Source organism: Mus caroli, chromosome 14 (assembly GCF_900094665.2).
Source record: "Mus caroli chromosome 14, CAROLI_EIJ_v1.1, whole genome shotgun sequence".
Classification (NCBI taxonomy): Eukaryota; Metazoa; Chordata; class Mammalia; order Rodentia; family Muridae; genus Mus; species Mus caroli.
In genome coordinates, this window is record NC_034583.1 from 41,049,481 (window position 1) to 41,074,838 (window position 25,358).

Genomic DNA, 25,358 nt, shown 5'->3' on the forward strand with positions numbered 1-25,358 from the left:
GAAAAAAGAAAAAAGAAAAAAGAAAAGAAAAAGTCTATAAACATTTTATTTTTGGTTATGTTTCCATTTGATAGTTGAGCGCTTTACATGAAATAGCAATTGACTTGTAAAAATAAGATTCATTTTTCTAGAGTAATTTTAGGTTTCTCCCAAGAAAACAGAAGATAGTTTCTAGCACCAAGAGACTCCATATTCCCTGTCACTAGGAGTCCTCATTAGGCTCACCTTCATAGATTCCAGGCAATTTCCCCTGCACTAGTTTTTCACAGCTCATCCCCAAAGCCTGCCAATTCTAGCCATCTCTGTTTCAGCTTCTCTCTCCCACATCTGGTGCATCTTCCTTATCCCATCCCCTTTCCTCCAAGTCTGCCCGTAAATCCATTCTGTTTCCCTCTCCCTGTGAGATCCATGTATCTTAGACCCCTCATCTTTACTGACCTGTCTAGGTCTATGGATTGTTGCTTGTTTCTCATACTTAATGGCTAGTATCCACTTATAAGTGATAAATACCATATTTGTCTTTCTGGCTTACCTCTCTCAGGATGATTCCCCCCCTCCCCCTAGTTCCATCCATTTGCCTGCAGATTTCATGATTTTTTTTTTTTTTTTTTGAGACAGGGTTTCTCTGTGTAGCCCTGGCTGTCCTGGAACTCACTTTGTAGCTCAGACTGGCCTCACACTTAACAAAGATCTGCCAGCATATGCCTCCTGAGTGCTGGGATTAAATGCATATGCCACCATGACCAACAATACTATTTTTTTAAACAGCGGAGTAATACTCCATTGTGTAAATGTATCACCTTTTCTTTATACACTCAACTGTTGAGGAACATCTAGGTTGCTTCCAGTTTCTGGCTACTATAAATAAAGTAGCAACAAAAATGGTTGAGCAAGTGTCCTCGTGATAGGATGGAGTGTCCTTTGGTTATATCTTGAAGATTGATTTCCAATTTTCAAAAAAACTACCATATTGATTTCCACAGTGGCTGTATACGTTTGTACTCTCACAGCAGTGAAGGAGTGTTCCTTTGAGTCTACATCCTTACCAGCATGAGCTGTCACTTGTATTATCAGTCTTTGCAACCCTGACCGGCATAAGATGGAATCTTAAAGTAGTTTGGATTTGCATTTTCCTGATGGCCAAGGATATTGAACATTGCTTTAAGTGCTTCTCAGTCACTTGATTTCTCGATTAAGAATTTAGACCTGTACCTCATTTTTAAACTAGATTAGTTTTTTTGGTATCTATATTTTGGATACTAGTTCTATATCAGATGTGGAGCTGGTAAAAAAAAACCAAAAACCAAAACCAAAACAAACTTTTCCCATTCTGTGGCTGCCACGTTATTTGACTGATGGTGTCCTTTGCTTTACAGAAGCTTTTCAGTTTTATGAGGTCACACTTATTAATTGCTGACCTTAGTGCATGTGCAATTGGTGTTCTGTTCAGAAAGTCATCTCCTGTGCCCATGCAAGTTTATTTCTCACTTTCTCTTCTGCCACGTTCAGTGTATCTGGTTTTATGTTGAGGTCTTTGAGGTACTTGGATTTGAGTTTTGTGAAGAGTGATGGGTATGGATCTATTCTTCTTCTGTATTCTTCTACATGCAGGCATCCAGTTTGACCAGCACCATCTTTTGAAGATGCTATCTTATTTCCAGTGTGTATTTCTGGCTTCTTTATAAACAATCAGGTAAATATATAAGTCCATATATATATGTGGACTTATGTCTGGGACTTCAGTTCAATTCCGTTGATCAACATGTCTTCTTTTATGCCAGTACCATGTGGTTTTTATTACTTTAGCTCTGTAGACAACTAGAATCATCAGACACTTCCTGCAGCAGCAGATGGGAACAGATACAGAGACCCACAGCCAGGCATTACATAGAGAGAGAGAGTCTAAGTGGGAGGTTTTCATCAAATCCCTCTCTCCAGAGCTAAGGGAATCTAGTGGAGATTGTAAGAGCCAGAGGGGATGAAAGACACCAGAAAAAGGCCCTCTGAATCAATGAAGAGAGACAAAGATGCTTATAGAGACTGAAGTAGCAAACACAAGGCCTACATGATTCTGCATCAAGTCCTCTGTGTACATATTACAGCTTTTAGCTTAGTATTTTTTAAGACTCCTGACCATGAGAACAAGTGGATCCTTGACTCTTGTGCCTGCCCTTGGGACTCCTTTCCTCCTGTTGGTTTGCCACATTCAATTTGATATTGTAGTTTTTGCTTCATATTATATTTTGTCATGTTTGGTTGCTGTTTCTTAGAAGTTTGTTCTTTTCTAATGAGACAAAGGGAATAGATCTGGAGGGGAGGAACTGGGAGATGTAGAGGGAGGGGAAACTGTAATCAGTATATACTGTATGAGAAAATATTTTCAATAAAAGGAGAAAAAGAGAAAGGAAGAGAGAGAGAGGGGGAGGGAGAGGGGAGGGAGGGAGGAAGAGAGAGGGAGAGAGAGACAAAATACAGAGTTCCTATGCGTGCTCTGTTCCCACGCATGCACATGGTGCTGTTAACATCTCTAACATAGTAGTATGTGTTACAACTGTCATCACCAGATCTTAAATTTACACCAGGGTTTAGTGTGGATAGTATAAATTCTACAGGTTTGACAAATGTATAACATGTATAAAGAATTTCACAGTCTTCAAAAATCTTTTAATTACCTGTCCCTATTAATTGGCTATCATCTTTTCTCTATCCTGTTTTTGAAGATATATTTTTCCCAGAAGGTCATATTGTTGCTCCTCTATAGCCGCTAACCTTTCCACATAGGCCTCTTTGACTTACTAATATGCACTGAGCTGTGACTTCGTGTGGTTTGTTAGTTCACTTCTTTTCAATGCTTAGTAATATTTCCTTTGTCTAGATATACTGGTTTGTTTATTCATTTGCCTACTGAGGAACATCTCATTTGTTTCCAAGTTTGCCAGTTATTAATACGGCTTTTATGATCATCTGTATGAAGGTTTTTATGTTGACATAGTTTTCAGTTCATTTAGGTAAGCATCAAGGAATGTGGTTATTTACACAGTAAGAGGATATTTAGTTTTGAGAGGAAAAAAAAATCTTGCAAAACTGCCATCCACCATGACTGTCCTGTTTTCCTTGCCATCAGCAGTGAGAATATTCACTGCTTCACATTCCTTCAGACAATTGATGGTGGGCTCAATGTTGGCTTTTGTAGCATGTATGGAATAGTGAGTGCCTAGTTGCTGTTTTAATTTGTAATTCTCTAGTAAAAGTGTTAGCAAATTACCTTTTATATGTTTACTCTCTTCTTTCATCTCTTTCTTTTTAGACAAAGTCTCATTCTGTAGCCCCGAGCTGTTTGGGATTTATGTAGCCCAGGCTGGCCCTTAACCAGACATTGCTCTTCCTGCTTCAGTCTCCCAGGTGCTGGGATTATGGGTGTGAACTACTGAGCCCAGTTTCCTTTCCATCTCTCTGTTGTTTATCTCAGGATCTTTGCCTGTACTCATCATAGTGCTCAGGTTTTTTACTTGTTTCAAGTTTTTAAAAAAAATAGTTTGAATAGTTATTTTATCATATATATCCTTTATAATATTCTCGCAGTGTTAATGTAAGTCCAAATTTTCAATTATTTCTTTCACAGCTCGTGTCTCTGCTGTTATACCTAGAAAGTCATTGTCAGTCGAGCGTGGTGACGCACACGTTTAATCCCAGCGCTCGGGAGGCAGAGGCAGGTGGATTTCTGAGTTGGAGCTAGCCTGGTCTACAGAGTGAGTTCCAGGACAGCCAGGGCTACACAGAGAAACCCTGTCTTCAAAGACAAAAACAAAAACAAACAAAAAAGTCATTGTCATATTAAAATCACCTAAATTTTCTTCTGTTGTCTTGTAGGCATCTTATAGTTTTGCATATTACATGTAAAGTCTATATTTTATTTGAGTCAGTTGTTAAGGGTATAAGATCTTGAATCTTCCTTCCTTCCTTCCTTTCCTTCCTTTTCTTCCTTTCTTTCCTTCCTTCCTTTCCTTCCTTCCCTTCCTTCCTTCCCTTCATTTTTCCTTCCCTTCCTTTTTCCTTTCCCTTTCCCCTCCCTCCATCCCTCCCTCTCTCCATCCCTCCCTCCCTCCCTCCCTTCCTCCCTCCCTCCCTTCCTTCCTTCCTTCCTTATTATGATAGAGATTGAACCTAGGGCTTTGAACATGCTGGATAAGTAATCTACCACCAAGTGTAATGTTAGAGGTCCTGCAAAGAAGCCCCAGCAGGTCATTTCATGGATCTGTGAAGATGATGTCTAAGTTGCATTGAAGACCACAGAATATTGGAGATTCCAGGACTATGGAAACTGCAAGTGTGGAGTGAAGCTGGTCTAAAAACGAGCTATGTTTGCTGCTGGAAGGATGGAGCTCTACAGGCCTTTTGAGGTCCAGATGATTTTATTATGATCTTCAGGAGCTGGATATACAGCTGCAGGACTTAGTGGTTGTCTTCTGGGTTTTGGTTTTACTATGATCCATTCTTTCCTTGCTGTGCCCCTTTATGGTTGTTAGAATGAGTGTGTTTATTGCGTGCCATTGTATATTGGAACTATGTACTTTGTTTTTTATTTTCATGTTTTAAATATTTGTAGATTTCATATGTGAGTGTACTGTTTGCATCATTTGCACTCTTCTTCCTCCTCCTCCCAATTTCCCCCATGTCTCACTAACTACCCATGTCCAATTCATGACCTCTCCTATAATTGTAAGTGTAAGTTATTTTGTTCAGATAGATTATATACACATATATTAACACAACATACTGTGTCTAATTAGCGGGGATATTTGCATATATTTAGGGCTGACTATTCAGGATTGAAATATTGTCTCTGAAAACTCTGGCTCACCCTCTCTCATTAGCCAATAGCTCTTTGTCTTGGGGTAGGGCCTTGTGAAATTTTCCTCCATCCACATTGGCATGTGAATGAGCAGTGTCATGATGGTTAATATTGTCAACTTGTCAGAATCTAGAATTTCTTAGGAGACAAAGCACTAGACTGGATTAACTGAGGTTGGAAGAGCACTCTAAATAAAGACAGCATCGTTCCATGGGGTCCAGGACTGAAGATAAAAGGAGTACAGGTACTAATGCCAGCACTTGGCCTCTCTGCTCCAACTGTGGACCAAATGGCAACAGCTGCTTTAGGCCCTTCCACCACCCTGATATCCTGTATTTCAAACTGTAACTCCAAATGAACCATTCTTTAAGTTGCTTCTGTGAGATACTTTGTCATAGCAATGGAAGAAGAAGATACACACTTCTAGTTCCTTTGTAGAGTTCTGCGGATCATTACACACCCACACATGGCAAACGTTAAACTTCAAACCTCTGACCTAAAACAGTGAATTTCTGCTGTTTGTATTTTTCACCCTTTGCTTCACAACATAGTTAAAATTTTGTTTTACCTTTATAATGGATGTTTTTCAAAAACATTTTTGTTGTTTAACCATAAAGCTAAGCAAAAATTATGTATGACTAAGACAAGCCATCTCATATTTACTTCCCTTAGATCCTCTAGTTCATGGACCACCTAGGCTATCAAGAGCTAGGTTTTGGGGGCTATCTAAAACGTCACAATTGAGAGGTCAAGAGTGCGAGAGGTCATCAAGGTTGAAGACAGGGTGTCCTACCTGCCTGGTCCTGAGTCCTGGACCCTGGATTGAAGATCAACAGTGAGTGAGGATTAGTCAACTTTTGGCCAAGTGGAAATGAAACCACATTATTCTTGTTGCCTCCCTGCTGACCCTGCCGGCTTTCTCACTACCAGGTCCTTGTGCTTAAAGAAGTCTGCTCAGTGTTTTGTGTGAATATGTTACATCAAGGATTTCTCTTACCTTAGCTGGTAGACTGAGACACTGGTATATACAGTCACTTTAAATATTTCTCATTGGTGACCTTTATTGACTGTACCTGCTGTGTGTTCCTACCCCCAAGCTTTGACATTTCATGTGTTTCCATGTTGTGTTGGCATAGTCAAACAATGTTTCATACATGCCAATCTTTATTGACTAGTTTTCAGTTGTCAAAAATTCTTTCCACTCAACCATCTCTGTGTTAGTTTGCAGTCAACTCTACTGTAGGCCAACTTAACACTGTAAAATTAGAGGAGCATGAGGAATTTCAGAAATCTTGAATTCTCCCCCCTTGCACATCCCAACTGTTCAGATACTATATCACACTGGATATGTGGGCAGATGATTTCTAGTCCAAGACTTACACAGGTGATTATAGCCGCAGGGGACAGTGAAAGAGGTGCAGAGTAGCCTCACAGATTGTGTAGAGGAAGTAGGAAGAGTAAAAAGATTAAAAGTGGAACTGAGGGAGAGTAAATTGTGGGGATGGCTGCTGCCTTTGGAACTCTTTGGACAATGCGTCTTGTCCTGACTTGTTCATGGCTTACACTGTTGGGGAGCACTTTGTAATAACTGGGCATGGCTCCATATGCCTGCCTCTAATGACTCTCTTGGAAATTACATCTTATTTTAAAGGCTTGGTATGCCTTTGATAGCATAGCTTTAAGACTACTTCTGAAATATTAAACTAGGAAAGAAGTCATAAACTAGATAATAGAAACTTTGCAGATAATAAGTGGAAGCAGCTTAGAGCAAGACCGATCAGAGCAAGACCCGCCTGTCCACTTTCTAAGAAACAGCAACAGGAAGATGTCTGGCCATTGATTGATTGAGACCCAGAGCAGCAAGCAGGCGAAGCAACAGGGTCAGAGCAGAAAGTTACTGAAAAGTTTTGCTGTTTTTCATTATTTTTATTTATTTTTATTTTTTGCACGTGTGACCAGTTTTACTTTTTTTAAATTAAGGAATCAGCCAGCAGAGGGCTCTCAAAGGAACTTGAGTTCTCTTAAATATTCAGGTGATATCTTTGAGCTTTTGGTTCTTTTCTGTACTAAACGTTTTGAAAAGGATAACCAAATGAGTGAGCTGGTGACACAATAGGCTAAAGCCTTAGCGTGCATCACTAATACTGAATGTCAGCAAAAGGTCAGTAGGTGGCACATGTCTGCAGCACACAGGTCCTGTTTCCTGTACCCAGCTGTAGACAGTACTGAGGTTGTTCTTTGTTTTCAAAGTAGGGGGTGGATAGTGATGGTTTGTGTAAGTAACATGTGACATGTTGGAAATACGCTGAATATAAAAGGTAAACCCCTTTCCAAATAGTTAACTATTTTTTGATTTATTTACTTTATGAATAACTGTATGAATGTTATGCCTGCACATATGTATGTGCATCATGCCCATGCAGGTGTCTGCAGAGGCAAGGACACCAGAACTGGAGTTATAGGTCGTTATGAACTGCTCAGTGTGGATTTGGGGATCCAAAGCCAGGTCCTGGGCAAGAGCAGCAATGTTTTCAACTATTGAGCCATCTCTCCACTTTTCTCCCTCTTTAAATAGTTATAAAGACATTTGCCAATAAACTGAATCAATATGAATAAAAATTGGTCACATATGAGGACTGTGTTATCTCTGTTCCTCCCATTGTGGGGGCAACAGAGAGTGGACTACCAGGTTCTTAAATTCTCCACTTCTGGTAATCTGCGGTTAGCTGTTCCATATTTACATGACGTCTGTGTGAGCTGGTTTGGATTACATTTGGTGTGACTTTAGTGGTGGGAACTAATTTGTGTGTGTGTGTGGTCTTGTGCATACTAGGCAAGTACTTTATTACTGAGCCCCATCCCAGTCCTAGAACTGTTGAAGAGTACAAGACCTTTCAGTAAGGGATTCAGAGAACAGAACAGCATAAACGTCACGTTCTTCTTTGCTGTGAGCCTGGATTTGATGCCGATATCTTTTTCTTCATTTCTGGAGCTCCCAAATTTTGAGGTTTTTCTCTGACAAATTCTGGGGCAAAATTAAATGTTTTCTTGAAGCAAACTACTTTAGAGCCCCTTTGGGCTCTGGATTGTTGACCAACGCTCTTGGATAGAGTCCTACCACTGCCATGCTTTATAGATGTGTGGAGCGTCAGGGAGCTGGTTCCTTACAGTGCATATGCTCACGGGCATCTGCTCGTACTAAATCCTTGAAACCCTTCTTGGAGAAACTTCTGACTGCATGTGACTCCACCAGAGCGCTCAGTTCCACACTCACAAAGGCGGGGTGTGTGCTGTCATGGCTATCAGAAACTTCTGACTCCATGTGACTCCACCAGGGCGCTCAGTTCCACCCTCACAAAGGTGGGGTGTGTGCTGTCATGGCTCTCAGATTCCTTATGGGAATCCATTCACACTGGTGAGCTGTGAAATATCAGGTACTTTTGTTCTTGCTAAATTGAAAGATTGCATACTCTAGCTCCTAATGGGGAGTGTTCCTGTTATAGGCCCTTGCGTCTATTTTTCTAACACTACCGTGATCATGCCAAGGTTTTTTTTTTATTACTTTTGTTTTTGTTTTTTTGGTGTATCTTGTCTTATTCCTTTACCTCCAGATGACCCGTGTCTTTGTTTAGAATGTGCTTCTTGAAAAGAGTATAGAGGTGCTTCTGGCTCCTCTCCAGTCTCCCATCTCCAATTTTAAACCATGTTATTAACTACTTACATTTAGTATGGTTTTTGGTACCTTTGGGCTTGAATCTGGGACCTTATTGTTTGAATTTCTTAGTTTTATTAGCCTTTCCCCCCCTCCCCCGGATTTAAAAAATGATTAGATTTTTCTTTGTCTTATTGGCTTTTAGTTTAGTGGTGGTGACAGTTTATAGTTTCTCTCTGTCTCTGTCTTTCTGTCTTTGTCTCTGTCTCTCCCTGTGTGTGTGTGTGTGTGTGTGTGTAGACTAGGCTGGCCATGCCTAGTATGGAACTTACTGTCTCTGCCTCCCCAGTGTTATGTTAACAAATACAAACCACTTTGCTGGACTTCTTGAATGTAGGTCATAGGGATTGAACCCTGGTCATCAGGTTTGATGGCACAAGTGCTTTTAACCTGCAGAGACATTTCACTGGCTCCCAGACAACTTCTTTATTACTCTTGCACATTGCTGTCATATGTCTAGGTGAGCTCATTACCAATGGATGACTGATGTTTGTTTGTTCATCATTTAACAATACGTACATGCAAGTTGTAGCTGTTAGGGCCTACATAAAATATTAAGGCCTAGATGGAATGTTAAAGCCTAGGTAAAATGTTAAGGCCTAGGTAACAGTGACCTGGCTAGCCTGCCATTGTACAGAAACTTTCTTTTATGTTTCTGCTGTTACTAGGAAACTTTCTATGCCAAGATTGACTATATTTTCTGTTACATTCTGTGCCCTTGGAAACCAATCATGATTGATGTCAGAACTGTTTTGCATAGTTACCCACAATAAAGCTTGGACAAGAACCAACCACCCAACCCACTTCCTGCACCTATGTATAAGTTTTTATGGTATTTGTCTTTATAAGCTGCCCCTGGGATGGATCCCAACATAAGATAGACATATGCACCAATAAAAGAAATTATTTGGAATAAGACTTCCATTTTGAGTAGTGATTGAGTAAAGTGAAGTGAAAACTTCTGGTCTCTTTGGAAAGTCAGTTATATCAAATGGTGTTTTGCTGGGGTACACAGGTTAAAAACAGACACATGAAAGGACGCATTATGTTTAGAAGGACTATAATACAACCCAACAGGCAGTGGTGATGCTGGGTGGTGTTGGTATGCCTTACTATTGTTTATTGGTCACTGTTTGTCATGTATCCACCAAGAGAAACAGACCAAAAAACAAAAAACTTCTGGTGGTGGTCTGACAGCTTCTTGCTGCTTCCAAGGACTCAGGCCAATTGGCAAAGTGAAGTGAAAGTTTCTGGTTATGTCAGCTGATACAGACTCACTTGGAGTTTTACTAAGACAAACTCATCAGCAGTTTTGCTGAGGCAAGACCCATGGGAAGTAAGACCTGTGGGAGGACATGTGATGTTCAGAGGGAGTATAAATAGGACTCAATGGAGAGATTGCATAGCTAGCTTTGCAGTGCTTCATTGATCTCGAAGCTTCATCTTCTCTTCACTTCATTGAGAGCATGACAGAGAACCTTTCCTGGTGTCCCTGCTGGTCCTGATCAATCCTGCTGACTTGTGCCAATTTGGTGGAGGCCTGGCTGTTTCCGCTAGGCCATGTCACCATTGCTAATTCATGTTTGTTTTCTTCACACTACTGGTATCCTGACAATTAGAGATTGAAATAGCTGCAAGGAACTACTAATAACCAGCAAACATCAGAACCTTGCTGCTGCTTCTGGATCAACCAGCCATTGCTGATTCGTGTGAACTGAACTGCTGAGATCCTGACAGTGGAAACTATTTCTAAACAGGTCCATTTCCCCCCGGAAGGTGGGTGGTGGGCTAGAATGGAAGTTAAAGCATTTAAGAACCTTTATTAAAAATAGGGTTTGAAAAGAAAATCTAAGATTACAGTAAGTTTAAGTTCTCAAGACCTCCGTTGGAACTGACGACATCTACTTGGTGGAAAAAGACATGTTTGTAGGTAGTTGACATCCTGGTTAAATGAGGCAAGTCCCCTGCCACAGTTGAATACCCCAACCAATAGAAACGGGATAAATGCACGACAAAGACATGTTCCTAAGGGAATTCCCTATCCCCAAATCCTGATTGGTGGAATAACATGGCACGGATGTTTGTGAATTTTAGGTTTAAAAGCCCTGTAGAATCAAAGTCGTGGTTCAGTTCGTGAATCTGGACCATGGCCCTGGTCAACTGGTCCTGGGGTGTATGCTCAATAAACTATCCCTGTGTTACTAAGATAGGTGTCTGTGTGGTTGGTTGTAATGTGATTTCTGGACCCCAACATCAGTGACTCCCTTAAGCACATCCTACCAAATAGTCCAAATTCAGCTACCCTTTAGCTAGATTCCCAAGCTGACCAGTGCTTTTCCAAAACAGCTCTGCTGTTCTCAATCATGGCCACTCTTTCTGTGCTGGGGTGGGTTGTCGTGTGTGTGTGTGTGTGTGTGTGTGTGTGTGTGTGTGTGTGTGTGGTGGTGGTGGATAGTGCTTGCCCAGCTGCATTCCAGACCCAATAATGACAATAGAATTTGTCTCCACTCTGCAGCTCTCAGGTGCTTTGAGCCTCCCTCCCCTGTGCTCCTTCTGGTTGTTAGGTCATTTTTCCATCCTCTTAAAAAGAGAAAAACTCCACAGAGCACTTTCCCATTCCAGTGTGCTCCTGGAGAAGAGAATGGGATGCTGGTCTCCATCTAAGTTCTTAGATGGGAGTTTGGTAAAGAAGAGAAAGGCCCCTGGCTCACAGCAAGTTGACTGCTTTTGCTAAACAATGGTCAAGCCCGAAGGAAAGTTCTGGCATTTCACTTAGCCTCCATGTGTGTCAGTGCCCTTGTTGTTTGATGGAGATGTTAATGCTGGCCCACAAAGCTTCTGTAAGGATCAATCATGTTAAGCAGTTGAAGAGTTCCTGGCACATATGCACAGTCTGCGTAATGGCACTTATTACAGCCATTATTATCCGTTTCAGATCCTGGAGTAAAAGTGGCTACAGAGCTACAGAGCAAGCAAATCAGGTCTCTCACAGAAGGCTCTGTGAGTCTCTTTGCAACAAACACATTCTGATGAGGGTTTGGAAAATACTTTGAGCTATGGAGTCTTCATAAGCATATAGTATATTGTCTGGAACTTACAGTGGTGTTGGATTGAGGTTATCCACTTAGATGTGCACATTCCAAGAACTTCTGAGAAGTCTCTTTACTGTATAATGAGCCTTATGTATATAATACTTGCGAAATGAAGGGAGTGTGAGCAACTGCAGAACTGGAGCAATACAAATGCCTCCTAATTGACTGGGTGACAAAACACATAAATTATTCACAAACATCTGATAATGAACTTGGTGCCAAATGTCACATTGGGGAAGGCAGTTATCAATAACATAGGGAGAGGTTGTGGTCAATGTTCTAGTTCAAGGCCAAGTGAGTTTGTAGAATAATGTTTTGTTTAATTTTGTGTGACAGAGCTGAGTCTGGGAACACATGCTGGTGCCAATTTTTGTTTTTTTTTGTTTGATTTTTAAAAGATTTATCTATTTTGTATGTACATGGATGTTTTACTTGGAAGTATGCCCATGTACCACATGCATGCAATGCCTACAGAGGTCAAAAGAGGGCATCAGATAGATTCTCTGTAACTGGAGTTACAGATAGTTGTAAACTGCCATCCTGGTACTGGGAACCTAACCTGGGTCCTTTGCAAGAGCAACACATGCTTGTGACTGCTGAGCCATCTCTCCAGCCCCTGATGTCACTATCTTGAATGCTCAGTTTCCCTTTCTATTTCAAGGTTTCAGATACACCATAACGTGTGAAGAAGACACCAGGGATACTTTGAATTTGTCTCTCTTCTGAAAGGGTCTTACCCTGTGGAGAAGGCTGGTGGTAAAACAAGCGAGGGTTGATTGTTTTCCTTTGGTGCAGTTTAGCTTTTTGTCAAGCACAAGAAGTATGGCAAGGAAGCAGAAAAAAACAAAAACAAAACCAAAAAGAACAAAACCCTGGGAATTACAAGAAGCACAGGCCCACTACCTTCTGTCCTTGGAAAATGTGAGCTCATCCTGATGTGTCAAGCTTTTAGTCTTCTTACAGACTTTTGAAGAGACTGAATGTCAAATTTAGGTGGCACTTTCCTCGATTTTTTTTCTTTTGGGAAATTTCCTAGTGAAGACTTAAATGGTGCTCTGATTTTGACTTCTTTTACTGAGGTTTTGGAAACTTGAATTGCTTAAAGGCATTTGTAGCTTGTGTGAAGCAGTCAGAATTTTGAGCTTTAATTCCTTAATGACCTTTCACAGCTGATTTTATTTTCCTCTATGCGAGCACTTTCTGTGTGGGCAACTTACTTACAAAGTAGCCTGAGTGATCTCAGTGTCTCCTGGAGCATCATGGTGATGTTTCTTTAAAAGCTCACTTGTATTTATATAAAATATATTCTCATCTATTTTTATAGGATTATTGATAATCAGTTGGTTGAGATAGGGTTTTGTTGTGTAGCCCGGGCTGGTCACGAATTCATGATTTTTCTGACTCAGCCTCCTTGGTACTGGAATTACAGGCATGTTACTACCATGCTGCTGCTTTCTCTCCGCTCCCCCTAACCCCCTGACCCTGGGTCCAAGTTTCTCTGTGTAGCCCTGGTTGCCCTCAAACTCATGGAGATCTGCCTTCCTCGGCCTTCTGAGTGCCCGGATGAAAGGCGAGTGTCACCATTGCCCAACTACATGCTTCTAAAGGCAAACCAGTGCCAAGTTTTGAGATGCACGGTGTTATTGAAAGTCTCCAGGATGGACACTTTTTGATACCTATTCCCTTGTGTGGACTCTTTTCATTGGCTAACATTTGGCCTATGACTTGCATTCACTGATAGGAAATGGTAGAAGTGGTTTAGCGTGGATTCAGTGATTACACACTTGTCATGCCTGTGTCCTCTGGCTTCCTCCAGCTGGCATATTTGCTGTTAGACACACTGAACTGGTTTAAAGGAAAAAAATTACTACCTTGCCACACAGACTATGTGAAGAGACTCAGACTGTGTAGAAAGGGATCAAATTCCAGTTGTCTTGTGCCCTTGCTCAGCCTCTATGTGACTCTAGTCTTAGCAGCTATATGATGTCCAATTACATAAGCTATGTTAAGAGACCAACAGAACAACCTCACTGAGGCCAGTTACCAACAGAAAAGTGAGACAAACAAATGACTTTTGTTTCAGCCTCTTAGTTTTAAGGCATAGACTTAAGGCATACATGACAAGGCTACTAACCACAAGATTCCAGATGACATCCTTTCTGCATATCAAAATAGCTTATATCCCTCAGAGGAGTCCATATGCAAATATGAATGATTTTATGGAAGAAAACGAGCCCGAGGCATTCTGTGCCGTTACTACCTGGGGTAGCGTCTAGCTTTCTTAAGCACTGTCGTAAAAGTCATCGTAAAGAGGGATCTTCTCTGTCTTGGTCCTCACCAGTGCTTGTGGTCTCCTCTCATCTTCCTCAAGCTCATCAGAGTCAGAGCTGGAACTGTCCCAGAAAAGCTGTCCCCGGGCTTCTTGTTCACGGAGCCATGTTTCCATTTTGCCAATTTTCCGGACATAATAGTCATTCTCTGTGTGACCGTCCAAGAATTCTTCATCCTGGGGATTTCCTGCAAAAGAGCAAAAGTTTGTATTTTTTTTTTAAATTTCTCCTTAAGAATGATTATTTAAAATGATTTATTATTATAGAATAACTTGAGGTTAATACTGGAAGAAAAACTAAATATTAACCTTTTATGTAAACTATAAAACTGTTGTCATAGGAATTAAAATCTTTCTTGCCTTTCTATCTGATAAAACTTTTGTGCAAATGTTTTAATCCCCGTACCCGCAACCTGGTAAAACTGCTGTTTACACAAAGATCCAGCAGTGTTCTTGGACTTATGTGGTCCATCCTTCCCTGTGTCCCTTTATTTCCTTTCTACAATTCTTTCAAAACTAGCCAGTTTCAAAAGACTGTACGGTTGGACCCCAGCCAATGCAGAAAAGACAGAGTCACCACCTGTGTCAATAGAAACCATGAGCATTGCCTATGCCAGTGCCTGCCAGCCCAGCTTGGATTCTGGAGTGACCTTTTTATAAAAAAGAATTGCTTTACTAACTTTTGCTTTGTTCTGGTTTTTCTTTGTGCAATGTTGAGATTTACATTGTTTTTAGCAACATTCACACGCGCGCACACACACACACACACACACACACTGTTAGCTGTGTGTGACTGTAAATATTCGTTTTTAGCTGTTTTTTTAAAATTTTCTTTAATGATCTAAAAGTAAAAAGACTAACCTAATCAAACCTAGATCTCCAAGTTATTCACAATATTATCTAAAAATTTGGGGATAGGGTATAGCTCAATTGGTTACAGTGCTTGATTCACATGCACTACACAGACTGCACGAAAAAAAGGGGAGGGTGGCAAATGCCTGTGTTCCTAAAACTCAGGAGGTGCAGGCCATCCATCAGGTCATCCATTGAAGCATGCTAAGTTAAAGGCCAGTCTAAGAACACGTGATCTGTCTCAAACCAAACCAGACCAAACCAAACCAAACCAAACCAAAACCAAAACCAAAACCAAAACCAAAACCAAAACCAAACTAGAAAAACAAAACCATGTTTGTATATTTTTGTCACTAAAGAAACAAAAATGAATGAACCAATGAATGATCAGAGATGTTCTGGACATGGGAAGTAATCGCAACCCCAACCCAGGAACTACTTCAACTCTGAGAGCTTAAGCCTTCCAGTTACCTCTGTCCTGAAGATGAGCTATGAATTGCAAGAAGCATCACTGAGAATGGAAATTTCCTAGAATGTCTATAATTAGGAGTAGAGCTTCGAAATGGGAAGAAACCGTCCATTAGTTGTGGGTTCTAATGTACTATTAATGGTAGCTTGAGTCCCACAGCATTCTTGGTGCCAAGATCATTCCAGTGTCAACACGTATGTGATGCAGATGCACATGTTCAATCTCATCCTTCTCACTAGTGATGAACTATAGAAGTGGTCCCCCAAAGTGTAGTCTTGCCACTAGAGTATAGTCTTGCCTTCTCACTAGTAAGATACCATGTACACAGTCCTGGGTACATAGTAGTGATGTTTGAGAACATCTGAGCCAGGTGTAACAACACTCTTATGAGATGTTTGATAGTGTATAGTTTATAGACTTCAAAACAGTAAAAATAACAAAAATCATAACCTTTAGAAATCTAAGTGGATTTGGGGCATACAGAGTAGAAGACAGTGTATAAAACTCCAGGATTAACCTTCCCCCTGCCCCCAAAGGGAAGGCAACGCATTCTGATATGTACCGAGGGAATAAGGAGTGGGACACTTTCCCAGAGGAGCAATCTCCCTAGCCCTTATAGGTCCTTTTATACACAGGAGATTAACTTTACATGATCCTTACATGGCTGATACTATTAATCTCCATTTCATACATGTAAAAATAGGGTTACCATAGTGAAGCAATAGATGCACTTAGATATTCTTTTAAAAAATAAAACAATGCAGAAAAACCTATGATCAAAAGGCTGCTGTATGCAAGACTCTGCTCTAGGAAGAAAAGATGTGCCTACCCCCAGAGAGGGTGCACGGTTGGAGTTCAGTGAAGACTTTGATTCCAATTTCAGTGTTTTTCCTCCAGTTGTATCTATGTCCAGTCTCTGGAGAGCCCATGGCCACATGAACATGGTAAAATTCACAGAACCATACATCAAAAGGAGTGAAGGTCACTTTATGGTGTACATGACTACATATTTTTAATGAATATGTGTAATTTATCATATGAAAAAACTAAAGCAAAATTAAAGGTGGTTTTGTTTTAGAGAAGCAGCAGAAAACAAAGCTCAGCTTCTGTCTCACCAGAAGCTAACATTCCCATCTTATCTTCTGGAGGAAAACAAGAAATGGTGGATATCCCATTAAATCAGTGAAGGCTGGAAAAGAGGATCCTGCATTGCCAGACCCCAACTACCAGAATGCCCAGGACTGCAGATGAGCTTGGCTATGTTCCATTCACAGGCGAAAGCAAAGTGAACCACTTTTAGAAGACAGGGAAAGCAGTCAGAGAGGTTCCGTGTGATCAGTAAGAGGGAGCCTTTGCTAGAGGCAGTGGCAAGAACAGCCAAGTGTACAGCCTCTGGGGTGGAGCATCCTGAGAAGTTTAATCTCTTACTACCTGGCTGTGACCTGGTGCATGGACCTGTCCTTTCTGGATCTGGTCTCCTCACCTGTGAAACACAGGTGGTAATGATCCTGACTTTTTGTGGTTCATAGGGGAAGAACTCAGTCCTGTGATTAAAATCACTTTCTAAATGCTAACTCTGTCCACTATTATGCCAATACATTGCAAATGTCTGTCAATAGGGCTGTGTATCACGAATGGAAGCGACAAGAGAATGGGAAGCTTTATTGAATCACAGTCTCCCTGTCTGCAAAGAAATATATGGTGATACTTCACTTCTTGTGTCAATTAATTTTCATTGGGCTAGAGAGAGGGCTCAGCAGCTCTTCCAGAAGTCCTGAGTTCAATTCCCAGCAACCACATGGTGGCTCAGAACCATCTGTAATGGGGATCTGATGCCCTCTTCTGGTGCGTCTGAAGTCTACTCACATACATGAAATAAATAAATAAAGCTTAAAAAATTAATTTTCATTATCAGTTTGACTGGATTGGGAATCCTTCAGTCTGGGTGGATCTTTAAGAGTGCTTCCAGACTTTTAACATACCCTAAATATGGAGGGCACCATCCCATAAGCTTGGGTTCTGGACTGGGTAGAAAAGACAGAGGAGAAAGCAAGCTGGAGGGGCAGTATCCATCTCTGCCTCCTTCCTCGCTGCAGATACGACGTGACCAGCCTCTCCCACCGTCGTGTTTTCCCAGCTGTGATGGACTGTATCCTGGAACTGAGAACCCGCAAGCTCTTCCTTCCACAAAACTCTTGTCAGCAGTCTCATCACAGCAATCAGAAATGTAAGTAATAGATTTCCCTGTCCTGCAGCTTCAGCAGCAGGCAACGATGTTGCTGCAGATATCGCTCTCTGTGAGATCTCAATTAATTGCGATCCAATTTAAATGAGAACAATTAGAAATTTTTGTTTTTAAAAGTATTTATCTATTTGTCTATCTATCTATCTATCTATCTATCTATCTATCTATCTATCTAAGTGCTCTATTTGCATATATGGCTGCATGACAGAAGAGGGCATCAGATCCCATTAAGGATGGTTGTGAGCCACCATGTGGTTTCTGGGAATCAAACTCTGTACATTTGGAAGAACAGCTAGTGCTCTTAACTGTTGAGCCATCTCTCCAGCCTATCTAGAATTTTTAATTCATGCTAGCAAGTTATTTCTAGAAGCATTTTGTCAGGTATATTCACATACATACCCAGCCATTGCAAAGAAAAAAAAATCCCATAGACTTTAAGGGTTGATGGCACTGAGATCAAGTCCATCTGAGGTCAGCTGATCTCCACAGTCACTTGAGGAACTAAAATGTAAGGTTATCCCACCATCACTATCTAGAGATGCTGGTCTAGGATGAGGATGGGAGCTTTAGTCTCTCTTTGGTGAGAAAGATGTCCAGTAGCTGACTCCAGCTGGGGTTCCTTTTTCTGCTCCCTTCCTAGAAAGGTCCTGAATAGGGGCATATGAAGGCCAGCATCTATGAGCTTCAGCTTCCGTCTAGAACTGGAGAGTGTAGCCTTCTCTTCAAAGATGGGTAAGGGATTCCAGCTTTAGGCCTGCATCCTTCCCAAGGCTGTCCTAGACCAAGCTGTGGATGCTTAACCCCCAAGGAAGGTTGTGGTAGCAGTTAGGTCATGAAAATGTGAATTCTGCCTGTGTTACATTATGGGTGAGTGTTAACTCTTCTAGTCCTGTTAGAGGAGAAAATGTATGTCAAGACCAGATCACAGGACCAGCTGGTTGCTCTCTCTTTTGAGATAGGGAGTCCAGTTTGGAACCAGAACTCACTATGCCGACCAAGGGACTCAGAGTGACCAAGGACTGGGATTACAGTTTTAGTTTAGAGAGAGGAATCAACAAGCCACAGCTGGAGCAGAGAAGAGCAGAGCAGAGCGAAGCCTCTTTAGAACGTCTCAGGAAAGCCATAGAAAACATTTGTCTGCCATCCCTCCTGCATCCCTCCAAGCCTGGCACATTTTTCTTGGGCTCTGCCGATATATGTGTATTTAAGCTTGTTCTCTGGAGATGGCTTTGCAGTGCTTAACTTTAGCTGAGTGCCTTTTTCTTAGTTTTGTCAATATTATTATTTTTTGTTGTTGTTGTTGCAAAAGTTCTTTATTCCACAACATGTGATTGCTGGGAATTGAACTCAGGTCCTCTGGAAAAGCAGTCAGAGCTCTTAACTGCTGAGCTATTTCTCCACCCCCTGCCTGCTTTTTTTTTTTAAAAGAAATATTTATTTTTATTTATGAGTATGTATTTCTGTGATTCTATGGAATGTGTGGGCAGGTTCTGGAGGAGGCTGGAAGAGGGCATCAGGTTCTCTGGAGCTGGAGTTACAGGCAGTTTTGAGCCACCCTACATGAGGGCTGGGAACCACACTTGGATCCTTTGATAGAAAGGCAAGCACTCTCAGCCGTTCAGCCAGCTTTCTAGCCCTGGTGATGGCTTTCTCAACAGGGCAGTGGTATGGTCAGATGTGCTTTCTATGAAGTTGCTCTGTGTTGACAGAGTGCTTCATGAACTAGAACTTCAGAACATGGGACTGGGAATGTAGCTCTGGCCTACGTGGCATGGATCATGCAGACCTCCCCAGTAAAGATGGTGGCCGCAGCAGGAGCCAGTTGGAGAAGACAGTGGTGCTAGACTCACTGTTGACATTCTTGGGGACCCAAGAAGGCTGAACTGCTTGGCCAAGGGTGCTTTGAGGGATAGGGGTCTGATAAGTATTTGTCCTGTGAGTACAGACGTCACGGATCTGTAAGGGCCTCCCCGTCTCTGATAGTAAGATGATTCTATGAGCCTGTCTTAGGATTTCAGGAGTGCCTTTGAAGCACTTAGCACCTACAAGAATAGAGAAGCCTGAATGGAGAGCTTAAGCTTTTATCTTTTCCTCCCAGAGATGCAAAATACAATGCAGCATACACTCTCAGATGTCACATAGCCCCCAGTGACAGCTATTTGCTGTCCCCTTACTCTTCTTCCCCTGCCCATCATGAATGTTTATTTGATAAAGTTTAAAACATGCTTGCATCTCAGTGTGTAAATATGGAGGCGGGGGATGGGGGGCTTGAGTTCAAGTTTGACCCTGTCCCAAAACAGCACTAGGGAGCCAATGATGTAGCTAGGCTGGCAGACAATTTGCCTGCTATATATAGAGCCCTAGGTTTAACACCCAGCGTGGCATAAACAAGCCAGGGAGAGTGGTGCAATACAGTGCTTGGGAGGTAGAGACAGGAGGATCAGAATTCTGTTCAAGGTCATCTTTGGCTACATAGTGAGCCTAGCCTGGACTACATGGAAATCTGTCTTAAAACAACTAAAGTCCCAAAACAAAACAAACCAAAACACCCCGTGAAATGTTTTACTAAAGAAATGGCTCACCTGGGTCTCTGTTTATGTTTTCATTAGGCAGTATGGTGAGAATGTCATAGCCGTTGCTCCTTGGCTTGCTCTGGGCGATTTTATTGCCATTATGGTCCTTTATCTTTTGCATATCAAGCATCGCTTTACTCAGAAGACTCTTCCTCAACTCCATTTGGGCCTGAAATGATCAACTAGAAGTGGTTAGTGTTCCCCTAAACCGTCTTCCCCTGAACAGGTTAGCATCTCAGCAACATCAAAAGTGGACAGTTCACAGACCTGGACACCCGTGAACACAGTGGAGTGGTTTTCTTCCTGGGAACTTTATTCTCAGGCTTGTTAGGAGACGAGTGAGCATGCTCACTGTCTCAGAGAGGCATGGCCAATGGAAAGAGGAAGCCTGTTGGCCGCTGTCTGTAGATGTGGTGTTTGGAATTACAGAGGACAGAACCACAGGATGCTTCCTTAGAAAGCGGGGGTTTAGGGTAGGAAAGTTGCAGAGCTGTACTGGAGAAAGTATTCCAGTGTGTCTTCCTAAAATATAGGTTGGAAACATATCCCTACCCCAATCCTTATGCCGGTTTGTAGGTGGCTCACTTTCAGGATAGAGTAAAACTACTGTCACAGGAGGAGGCTAGTTCTCCCTAGAAAGAGTTAGAAAGGCTGCTTGCCTGCCTTGGCTTGCTCTTGCCCCTGACTCCTCACTCTCAAGAACATTGTCACCTTCTGCGTTCCTTGCTTGTGCTGTGTTGTATCGCCAGTGTCTCAGTCTTAACTCTTTCCGCCTCTGGATTGACGAGCAGTATCTCTATTGTCTTTGTCAATTAACACATTTTGGTATTCTCTTATAGCAGCAGAAAAGGAAACAGGGTTTCACTCCATAGCTCAGGCTGTCCTGAAACTTTCTATGTAACCCAGGCTGGCCTAGACCTTGTGGCAATCTTCCTGCACAGCCCCACAAGCATGGGGTACAAGCATGCCCAGTACCAAGTGTTTCTCTAATAGAAAATTCTGCCTGTGTATCAGAATATACACCGACTTCTTTTCCCTCTCTAAGTAAACCAAGAAACTAGTATTATTGATTTACCTTATTTTCTGGCTGCAACCAGAGGGCCAAAGGACAGCTTGTTTTAAAAAGAAGACATAAGCTAGGCTTTGTGATTCATATCTTTAATCCCAACAATGAGGAAGCAGGAGGCTATCTTGGCCTACAGAGTGAGTTCCAGGCCAGCCAGAACTATGTAATGAGACCCTATGTCAAAAACAAAACAAAGAGACAAAGACAAAGGGACACCCAAGGGACCAGTGAGATGGCTCAGTGATTAAGTGAGCTTGCTGCCAAGTCTGACAATCTGAGTTCGAGACCCAGAACCCATAAGATGGAAGAAAATAAAACCTACTACAAAAAGTTGGCCTCTGGCCCCCAGACATGCACTGTAGCACATGTGTGTGCCCTGTGCTCCCACAAAATAAGGAAATAAATGTTTAACACATGAAAAGAGATCAAGGCTGGGGGCAAAGGTCATCTTCCTGTTTCTTCCAGCTTGGGCAGTGGCAGCTTCTGCTCCAGCGCTGAGTCGAGATTGGCCTTGGTGGGAAAGTGATGGTGCCCTCCATATTTGGTAAATGCGACCCTCTTCTCATTACCTCTTGTCTTTTATGGTTCATCTCTAGCATTTTCATCTTATTCAAATATTGTCTTTTCCCAGAAGTGTACATAGGAAGTTGAATTTTCTTCTCATTTTCCTGCTGTGAAAGATGACATGTTTATTAGTTTGGGGTCATTGTTGTTGACTTCCGAAATCCACAGCCTTCGATCCTTCTTGGAGCAGGAGATCTTAATCCATTGTAATCCATGGTGATCTCCTGTCATGATAAAGCTATACTGGTATGTGTCCCTGACAAGGCTTTTGTAGAGCTGTCTGAATGAAGTGGCAATCTGCTGTGTGTTTAGTTGTATCTTAAAGGTTCTTGCAGAGTGTTGAAAGCCTGAATGTAAGGCTTTGACAATTTCATTTTGATAATCTCACTTCGACAATGTACCATTTTCCCCACCAACAGATGTTTTTAATATCTCTCTAGAAGGGTGTCTGGGTTTGATGAGACCTTCCTTTCTCTTCCCGTGTCTTCTACCATTGAATGAATAGACAGCTGTGACATGAGAAGAGCACCCCCAAGTGGCCCTGTGGAACTTATTTCTCTACAGTATGTTTTCATATTCTAATATAAGTACAGGGAGCACAGCAGTTAAGGGGGGCTTTGAAATGACTGCTGATAAGTCTGGTGCTCTCCCCTTAGTTTGTCATGACATTCAGTGGCAGAGGTGGCTATTGAGGGTAAGCAGTGGTGAATGTATTTTCATTTGTCACCTACTGTTGCCCAGAGGTAAAGAACAGAACTGGCGACAACCCTTTGTGCTGCCCTGTGGACAGTGTGTTGCACGCCGCTGCCAGCACCTTAAGCACGGACTTGAGGACCTGTAGCATGCGGGTGACTCTTAACCTTACCCAGCAGTGACTGGCTGGCTCCCGAATGAGTCAGGACAAGGCTTGAAAAGGACCCCTACCATCAGCTTTTGTTTTGACTCAGCAGGGCAAAGCTAACTGAAGCCCTTCCCTGGGGTTACGTTTTGATAGAGGTTGGTGGCACAGAAGTCAGGAATGACTTTTGGATAAGCTCTCCCCTGGGTTTTGAGAGATCGTTTTTTTTTAAAGGGAAGAAGGGAAGAGCTGTGCTGGTTTTCCCCCTAGCACAGATGAAAACTCCTAGCACCACCAGTTTCCATGCAAGATTCCCTTTTCATCTACATGGCTCTCTTTTCTCCACAAAGCAGACAGAGCCTGGCCTCACCCGAGGGTGGAGAGCACTTGCCAGTTGCAAGCAGGCATAAGCAAGCACTGATGCTTTTCATTCTACCTGCCAAGGACTGAACAGTCTGCGTTGGCTTTGAACTCCTGTGTGAAGGGGAAACTTGAAAAGAGCGACTCCCCCAGTCTCACCCACTTCCCCCAGTCTACAACTGCCCCAGCTCACCTTTGTGGTGGACTTTGTTCTGCCTTCTTGATGGCACAGAAGCCTTTCAGAGGTAATTGCTTGTGGCAGGTCAATGGGTTCAAGCTTCTAGAAGTCCAAAATTTAGAGTATTCAGCATCCCTCACACCATGAGACGATGAAACACAAAAGCAGATACATTGAACTACCTGAGCACTGTGTGAAAGCGGCACTGCCTCCTGGGCACACAGGGAAGGTCATACCGTGTGTCACCACTGTCATCTGTGAGAAGGGCTTTTTGACCTACAGGGTTCTTTATTGTTCTATCTCAGTGTCTTCAGTGAGTTATTAATCAAAATCTTGGTCAGGGAGTTGAGCACTTTTCCCTTTGTAATTGAGGGATCGTGTTTAAAGTTACCAAATAGCTGAGGTCTTAGACTAGTAGAGATGAAAGAGACTGGAGACACACCTGATCTTCCCTTAACCACCCAGTGCTGTCCCAGTCTTTAGGGAGGTCTCTGGGTAAGTTCCTTCAGTAATCATGGGTGACAAGGTATACTTAAGAGAAAAGTACAAACTGGGCTGGCAAGATGGCTCAGTGGTTAAGAGCGCCGACTACTCTTCTGAAGGTCCTGAGTTCAAATCCCAGCAACCACATGGTGGCTCACAACCATCCATAATGAGATCTGACACCCTCTTCTGGACTGTCTGAAGACAGCTACAGTGTACTTACATATAATAAATAAATAAATCTTAAAAAAGAAAAGAAAAGAAAAGTACAAACTGCTAACAAATGGTAGGGTTATTTTTTTTTCTAGCAGGGAGTAAGATTTATGGAAGACATTTATTGGAGCTTAAAAGGTTCACTGAAACTGAGCAGGAGTATATCCGTGGGTCTGTCTAAGTTTTCCCTTGCCCCCAGTGCGTGTGTGTGTGTGTGTGTGTGTGTGCATACACATACACACACACACACACACACACACACACACGCATCAATGGGTATACCTGTAGAGACTAAGGGTTGATGTCAAGTGTTATTCTACAGCTCTCAACCTTACTTTTTGTTTTTGAGACAAGGTCTCTCACTGATCTTGTAACTATTTCCACTCAATGGCTGGCCTGGGCACCCCTGGGAGCCATCTGTCTTTACACAAAGCCCCTCCAATCCCAGTCTGCTGGCTTTACAGATGTGCCTGTCATCACAGAATTCTTTCAGACTGGGCTTTTTAGTTTTTCGGGTGTTGAGTAACCAGAGTCTGGTCCTCACCCCTGCACCCCCAGCACCTTATCCACTGAGCCATCGCCCCAGCCCACTGCCCAGCCTTCCTTCACCACAACAGAATTTGGGCTCTACAAAGTTGAGCATGGAAGACAAAGCTTGCCTCCTCACATCGACATGCAGAGGGTGTCTGCAGAGTTTATTCACCCAGGGAGACAGAGCTGAGCTCTTTGCATCCAGGAAGTCTCTATCTGAGGTGAGAACTGTCTGTCTGCCCTAGTCTCACCAGAGAAGCATCCTCAGCCACCTCAGTCATAATCACTGGTGACTATTAGACACATTTCCCATGTGGTCGGACCTTGTAACTCAACTCAGTAAAGAAGCCATGAGCGGTGACTAAGAGAAGCTGTTTGTTCCCCTCACTCTTAGCATTTCAGGGCATGAAGATGCTAGTTCAGGATGTAGCAATTGATTTTGCCAGAATGCTGGAGGGAGAGAGCAAGAGTGGGGGACCCCTCCAGACACCTGTGGGAAGAAGAATCTATGACAGCCAGGGGCTTGGATAAATGGGAGAACAGGAAAGTTTGTGTCTCCTCTGCATGGGTGAGTCTTAAGGATGTGTCTTTTCGTGAGACTGAATGGCTGTGTAGCCATCATTTCTTACTGTATGCATGAGGAAATGTACCGTCATATGTCATTCTTTGGAAGACCTTATAAATGATCAGGGTCCCATTTTAGAAAGGCTATCGATTTGTCCAGATTTGCCCAACTGGAAAGTGGCATCACTAGGACTCAAGCTCAGATGTATACCCAGTATCAAACAATGTTCTTCACCTCATAGTTTGCTTCCTGGAAGGCTGATTCTCAGAATGCCCTTGCATTTCAAAACAAAATCTCCAGGCACTTCACTAGGGCTAGAGATTTTCTAGGCTTGGGTTATGTCTTTTTTTTTCTTATATATATTTTTTTATTACATATTTTCCTCAATTACATTTCCAATGCTATCCCAAAAGTCCCCCATACCCCCCCTCCCCCC

General features: G+C 42.3%; 1 protein-coding gene across 4 annotated transcripts in view; it reads right to left on the reverse strand.

The window, feature by feature from the left end:
• Positions 1-10,510: 10,510 nt before the first annotated feature.
• Positions 10,511-25,358, reverse strand: part of Ccdc198 (coiled-coil domain containing 198) — a 22,666-nt gene continuing 7,818 nt past the window's right edge. For 2 of the 4 annotated variants that reach the window (XM_021182172.2, XM_021182173.2), the window contains exons 4-7: positions 23,146-23,232; positions 21,760-21,861; positions 20,134-20,293; positions 10,511-14,173 (exon numbers count right to left, since the gene is read on the reverse strand). In XM_021182172.2, the coding sequence (XP_021037831.1) occupies positions 13,938-14,173; positions 20,134-20,293; positions 21,760-21,861; positions 23,146-23,232 (585 nt within the window). In that variant the 3' untranslated portion in view covers positions 10,511-13,937. The remainder of the gene's footprint in view (positions 14,174-20,133; positions 20,294-21,759; positions 21,862-23,145; positions 23,233-25,358) is intronic. The other 2 variants (XM_021182174.2, XM_021182175.2) reach the window with 2 other exon arrangements.